At 39.4% G+C, this 7,034-nt stretch overlaps 1 protein-coding gene across 14 annotated transcripts in view; it reads right to left on the bottom strand.

The window, feature by feature from the left end:
- The window catches only part of LOC122534927, an 81,814-nt gene that overhangs the window by 50,321 nt on the left and 24,459 nt on the right, over positions 1 to 7,034 (bottom strand). For all 14 annotated transcript variants that reach the window (XM_043666018.1, XM_043666020.1, XM_043666019.1 and 11 more), the window contains one exon: positions 2,035 to 2,608. In XM_043666018.1, the coding sequence (XP_043521953.1) occupies positions 2,035 to 2,608 (574 nt within the window). The remainder of the gene's footprint in view (positions 1 to 2,034; positions 2,609 to 7,034) is intronic.

Below are 7,034 nucleotides of genomic sequence, written 5' to 3'. Positions count from 1 at the left end.
CTCCGGATGCACGTGCAAAAAAAAAAAAAAAAAAAAAAAAAAAAAAAAAAAAAAAAAACAACAAAAAAAAAGAAAAAGAAGAATCCCTCGAGAATGATTTGGAATTTTCGAAGAGACGAAAATCGAGTGTAAAAGTCGAGTGAAAGTTTTAGAAATGTTACGAATATCGCCGAGCGTGTTCAACGTGTTTCCAATTCAATCTGAAAGTTGTTGTCGTCGTTGTTATAGGAATAACAACGTTTCTCGCTAGATATCGCGAATCGCATTGTCTGTCGATTGTTTTGAACAGCAGACTCGATACGGAAATCGGTGTGGCGCTTCAAACCGCTTAATCGAAGAAATGTCAAAGGTTGAAGGCTTACGCTGTATCAATCTGAAACGCGTGGACGCGTTTGCAGTTATTCAAACGAACCTCAACGTGAGCTCGAAACAGAGTCAAATGTCAAAATAATAAAGTATTTACTCTATAAATAAATACGATGGAAAAATTCCAACAGACCTAGAGTGGCCATCTTATCAGTTCGTTCGCTATAGAAATACGAAACGCGAACGATCAGTGTTTCTATAGTTCAGTACGTACAGTCAAGTGATATTGAATAATTGAGTTATTGACAAGAAGGTAACCATTTTAACCTTCAACTGCAATATCGTTGAATCATAGATGCGACAGAGTTGTTTAAATATTTTTTTTACTTAACAACACAACAAGTTTAGCACTTAATATTTCTCAAAAAACATTTTTTTAGTATTCAACAACTTAAAAAGTATCTCAATCTCTACTTGTAGCATTTTGCGTAAACCACGCTCCGGGAATTATTTGAACGAATAGCAATGCGTTGAAATAATTCAGGACGAAATTTCTGTCGGACGAAATTAAGAGCGCGCATTAAATTAATAAATCCAGCTTCGTATGATAATTTTGCCAACGTGATCAGTTCGTTTCGACAATCATCCGGTGGCTAATTCTCCGCCGATTGTTCACTAATTTTTCTCTCTCTAATCGTTCGTTAACGAACGTACGCGGAAAGAGTTGAAGAGTCGCGGTTTTAATAACCGTTGCCGGGTCGAAATGCTCGCGTCGAAGCCTGTACGTAGAAACAGCAAAGCGCAAATGAAGACGAAAAGAAACCTGAAAAGCAACACGTTCGATCGAGCAGCAATCGCGACGGAGACATCGCTCGAAGGCTTCCCGGGAGTCCTTTCCCTACTTGTTCCACTATTTGTGCAGGCCCGAGACTCGACGATTCCTTTTTCAACCTCGTTCCAACACAGTAGTTTGCAACAAAATGACATAGCTCTACTCGAAGCAAAGATCGTTATCGTTAGTTATTCTTTCCTTTTTTTTTTTCTTTTTTTTTTCGCGATATACGACATCACGTGTGCATTACGTTACATTCCGTTCGACGCTCCGTTTATCGCCACGATATTCTACCGATAACGATAATATACGCAAGAGAGTGTACGTCGCGCAGCAGTGTTAATAACGCTGTTGGCTCGTTATTAATTAAATTGACGATCGAACAAAAATACGTCAGGCAATTAACGACTCTCGACTCGATGACCGTGCGCGCGCCTTGGGTGTATATTATCAATACGCACACGTTACGTTAGTACGTAACGCGTAAACGTAGAAAAACGTCCGAAGAAAACTACGCTTTACGTTTGAGAAATCGTCGACGCATCGAGGCGGCGATCGATGTTACCATATGCTACCGATGCAAAGGGACGATCAGCAGCGAGCTCGCCCCGTTAAACGCACAATTCCCCATTCTTATTCCCCGATCTTTTCGTCTTTCGACGTGTGTACATACCACCCCTATCGCCATCCTGCGTATCATCAGGTTCATCCGACACGTTCCTCGCACACCAACAGTTAACAGTTAACAGTTAACGAACAATGGAACGATCGGGACGCGAGGACAGCGTGCAACTGGCGATAAAACCGCTGCAACGGCGGAGTGAGGACTCTCGCCAAGAGCGAAACGAGTGCCGCGGGAGAGACAGAGAGAGAGGAGAATAGAACTCGGAACTCACCTTGACGAAATGCAGGTTCTCCTTGTCGAGGAGGAACTCCATGGATTTGTGTGGCCGTTGGTTGATGGTGGAGGCGGCGTCGTCGTCGCGGGGGCTCCTGTGCGAAGCGGCGACAGGCGACTGGGGTACGTGGAGGGCGTGCTCGGGCCTGGGTCGCGGGGCGGCCGAGGTGTGATTCAGATTGAGCAGACTCCTGGTCTTCTTGCCGGCGGCGTTCGCGGTGGCAGAGGCAGAGGCAGAGGCAGAGGCAGAGGCGGCGGCGGCGGCGGCGGCGGCTGCGGCCACGCTGTTGTTGATGGTGGTCGTCGTCGTGATGGTCGTGGTGCTCGTCGTCGACGGCACAGCCTCGTCGAGGTCGGTCTCGAGCAGGCCGACCGGGCGCTCCTGGGCGGCCTGCATCGTGCGGGCTTTCGCCATCTCGATGGCCGCCGGATTTCCAAGGTCCGTGGCCGCGCGTCGGCGCGACGAACACGCCGCCGACGCGCCCGTCGACGATCTCGAGCCCAGCGCCCCGACGCGCGGCGGCTGTGGAGGCAGGGGTGGCTTGCTGGACACTGGCGCCCTCCCGTTTGCGCTGCGAAAACCAACACACCGGTTAATACACTCGCTTTTCTTCCACCCTTGTTTTCTTTCGCTCGTCGTCGGTCACGTCGCGAATTTCGTCGTCCCCTCCCGACCTTTTTTTCAAACACGCGAGCTTCGTCTTGAGACGATCGCGAATAAATTTTTGAAACAATGTGATTCTTTAATCTCTTGCGCTGGAATGGCGTGCCGCGCGCGTGGAGAATTCTTTTTATTACAAAATTGTAATATTTTCTCAGTTTCGCGGATATTCAAGTCGTAACCCAGGCAAAACAAATGATAAGTTTATTCTTTCTTCAACAATTTCTACTCAGTAATATCATACCGACGAGTTCGAGAGGAAAAGAAAACGACGAGTTATTGTATACGGTTCGGTCACTCGTTATGGTCCGCAATCAGTTACCAACGCAACGCAACGCACGTCGAGAATTTTTTGTCCCAAAATTGCAACATTCTCTCAGTTTTAAGTATATTTAAATATAACTCAGGCAAACAAGTAAATTTATTACTTCTCAATAATTTCTATCCAATGATATCAGTTCAAAAAGAAAGCGACGAATTATTGTATACGGTTTGGTCACTCGTTATGGTCCGCGCAACCAGTTGCCAGCGCAAAGGGTTAATATCTTTTGCAGAGAACGCGCATTTTATTTATGGTACGTATCGTGTCATTTGGTCAGTTGGAAGGAATTTGAAATTACGCGAATAATAAATTGAAAAACTGATTGTTTGAGAAAATAATATTTACTTGATGTCATTAAAATAACATTCGAAATAAATATCAATGAAACCGAAACGTTCGAATGAAAAAAAAAAAAAAATGAATGAAAGTCGAAATAATTTATTATAATTTATATTTATATGCACGTTATCAGGGCAGAAATTTGTCTTTCAATAGGATTCGTTTCCTCAAACATTTAGGGACATCTGTTAAAGTTGCAAAATGAAAATATTTTAAAAGTACTTGCTTTATTAATACGTGGTCACGTAACATATCTAAATTTCTTCAATCGTCATCAAAAAATCGAGCGATATTTTCAATCTGTAGATAAACGTAATAACTATGCCGAGAAATAGCACATATAAACATTGAACGTTATACCTCGAGAAACCTCAGTTATTTCTATCAGAATCAAATCAAAACAAACAAAAATCCTGGCAAATAGCAAATAATTTATTTCGTGAAATAACAAATGAATCATTCAACTGAAAGTAAATTGATTTAATTTTTATACGAGATGCTTAATAATATAATTCCGTTTATTTTACAAATAGATCATTTCTGAAATAACTTTAAAAGATAATATTGCATTTCTGAAATAACTTAAAGATAATATTGCACGAAAACTTTTTCAAAATGGCCAGATCTGATTTAAACTAGCGTATCTCATTGCTTTACGTTATTCGAAGATGATTTGTTCGTGAAAAGCGAAATAAAACCTCTCTCACCTTCTCTTCCTTTCGCGTTGTAAAAATGTATTTTATCATAATTTTTTAATGACTTGCGATAAGTATGTTGTTTTCCTGATAACGTGTGCGCGTAGTTACGCAACTCGATAGATATTACAGAATGTTTCAATAAATATCCATCCTTGAAAATTGATAAGAGTGGAAATTCTTGCAAAATAAAAAAAATAAAAAATAGAAAAAATATTTGTAACACAGCCCTGTAGAATTTTCACAAAAGCAGTCCACAGTAGCCATTGTAGCATAGTATAGTTTCCCAAGTTCACGGTGTGATTGAATCATTCAGTGCTCGCATAACGTAGCATTACGACCGACATATTAATAAATGCAACTTCCGATGCGTGAAATTACTGAGAAGATTTCTCTTCCAGAAAAGAATGTGAAAAACAGTTAGTCTTGAAAAACGCGATTCCATGGTTATTTGATGTAAAAACTTCGTAGATTCTTCTCTGCAACAGCACTTATCTTAATTTCCTCCGTTCTAAATGTCTGAAATACAGGGATTGAAAATCGTTCGCTGTGAGTGAAACTTAATTTCTGTTTGCGAGAAAGCCAAAAAAAAAAAAAAAAAAAGAGAAGGAACACTCGAACGTACATAAATCTGACGTTGAACATTTGGTTTAGTTTCCAAAGTCCACTTGAGCGAATTCGAGGATCCTCTGGATCGGAACTGACGCGTCAGAACTGAAATCGTCGAGTGTCGAAAAACTCGATCGAAGAGAAACACGCCGCCGATTTCGTCGTAACTTCAACCAAAGAGAAAAGCGGAGAATCGTCGCCGAAACACCGCGCTGGTAGCATCGTCTGTCAACGTCTTTGGGAAATTAAACGCGGATAATTGGCTCGAAAGCGCGTCGACGTCGCGTTGATATCACACTTCCCCGCCGCTGTGTGCTCCTGTGTGCTCGGCTTTGAACTTCACCGAGCTATGCACACGCACACACGAATATACGCCACACACGTTCCTCCGGTTCTCTGGAAGAGCGCGCCGGCGAATTCGTAGCAGCTTTCACGCGATTCGATCATCAATCACGCGGCTCCCGTTACGCGGCGAAGAAAACGCGGAAGCGAGCCGCATGCTCGTTTCGCTCAACTACGTTTCTCTACGATCGTGGACCAACTCTTCCAACGCTATCGTACAAACGTATGTACACGCTCGTGCATGATGGCTGTGGTCTCAAGAGACCTGTTTTACCGATTTTTTGACAGTGCGCGCCGCATGAAGCTACGTTCGTTAGCAGGCAACTATTATTTACATTTATTTATTTTGCATTACGCAGGTTTTCAATTCGAACTTAAATTAAACCATTTCAACTTTTTGCAAATAAAGTTCATCTTGCTCTAAAAAAGAAATTCACCCTTTTGAGGGGAATTTTTAGAGCAAGGTGAATAATTATTCGTTAATTGACGCTAGGCTCAACGAAACTTGTCTTGTCTGTCTGATGTGGAGGTTGTTTCTCCTAAAAAAAAAAAAAAAGAGAGAGAAAGAAAGAAAATCGGCGCTCGCATTTTTACAGACGAAGATTCAGACTCAAGTGCACACTTAAGCATTCAAACGAACGTCTGCGACTGACCGACACGACGTAGAATATAGTGGATGCTTAAAGTCAGACAGATCCAAATCGAACGATCGTCTCAATTGCTCTCAATCGTTCCTCCGCACCTTGTTCCTTTTCTGTCTGTCGAAGAAAAAAATCAAGTCGCCTTTTCTCGATACCCTATTTTTTTTTTTTTTTTACGTTCGAGCGAATTCAGACTGATTTTGATTAATTTTTAAACGATAAACCACAACGTCACGGATAACGATGTAAATTTATTGCGGTTCGTTTCATGGTTCTGTCTCCATTTTTAAAAATATTCAAATTATCAAATACCGTATTAAGTGTATAAAATTATTAAATATCAATTATAATTATTTAATTGTATTGATAATATAATTAATATTATAAATATTAATTATTAACTATGATATTAATTTATTAATATAATATTAGTTATATTACAATTATAATTAATATATGATAATATTATAATTATTTAATTATATTAATATAATTAATATTAGAATTATTAATTACGATATTAACTTATTAATATAATATTATATATATATTATAATTATAATTAATATAACAATATTACAACTATATTAATTACAACTATAATTATTTAATTATATTAATATAATTAATATTATAATTATTAATTATGATATTAATTTATTAATATATTATATATATTATAATTATAATTAATATATAACAATATTACAATTATATTAATTATTAAATATTAAATATTAATTATCATTAAAAATTTTTAACAGACACATATCATTTTTTTCAACTAATTGTAAATCCTTTTTAAAAGATCTTCTTTACCTGACATCTACCTCCGCGAGAAAAAGGAATACCAAAGTTACTATAAAAAAAAAAAAAATATTTAGCACAAGCGGATCTGATAAACTCTGACTTTCAGACTCAAAGAGCATTCAGTCTGCGATTTATCTTGCTCCGTATCGTTCTCCACCATGATTAAAATGGCACGGGTACGATAAAATAGCCTCCGATGAATAGGCCTTTTATAATCTTCGTTCAGACCAATAGCGATTAAGAAGCAAGATACTTGTTGGGCAAGTACTACACTCCTCAATGGATGAACTTCAACGGGTGAAATTTGAACTTTTTTTTTTTTTTCTTTTCTTTTTATTAGTCGTGCACGTTACATTTGAAGTAATTTGTAAGAGACGTTCGTCGCTGTCGATTCGAAGCAAAACCACCAGCGACAGATGGAAGAAATCCATCAAATCACAATGCGAGCCGCTACATTAACTCCCCGATGGTGCAGCTTCATTCTCGCGGCACGCCGTGAGATCATATTTATAAACGTGGTCGGGGTAATGATGGAGAATCGTCGAATACCTTCTCTAAAATTAGGAGATCGCCGAGGAA

Source organism: Frieseomelitta varia, unplaced genomic scaffold, assembly GCF_011392965.1.
Source record: "Frieseomelitta varia isolate USP_RPSP 00005682 unplaced genomic scaffold, Fvar_1.2 scaffold_65, whole genome shotgun sequence".
Classification (NCBI taxonomy): domain Eukaryota; kingdom Metazoa; phylum Arthropoda; class Insecta; order Hymenoptera; family Apidae; genus Frieseomelitta; species Frieseomelitta varia.
Note: the sequence above shows the minus strand (reverse complement) of the source record. Positions and strands in the feature narration are given on the sequence as shown.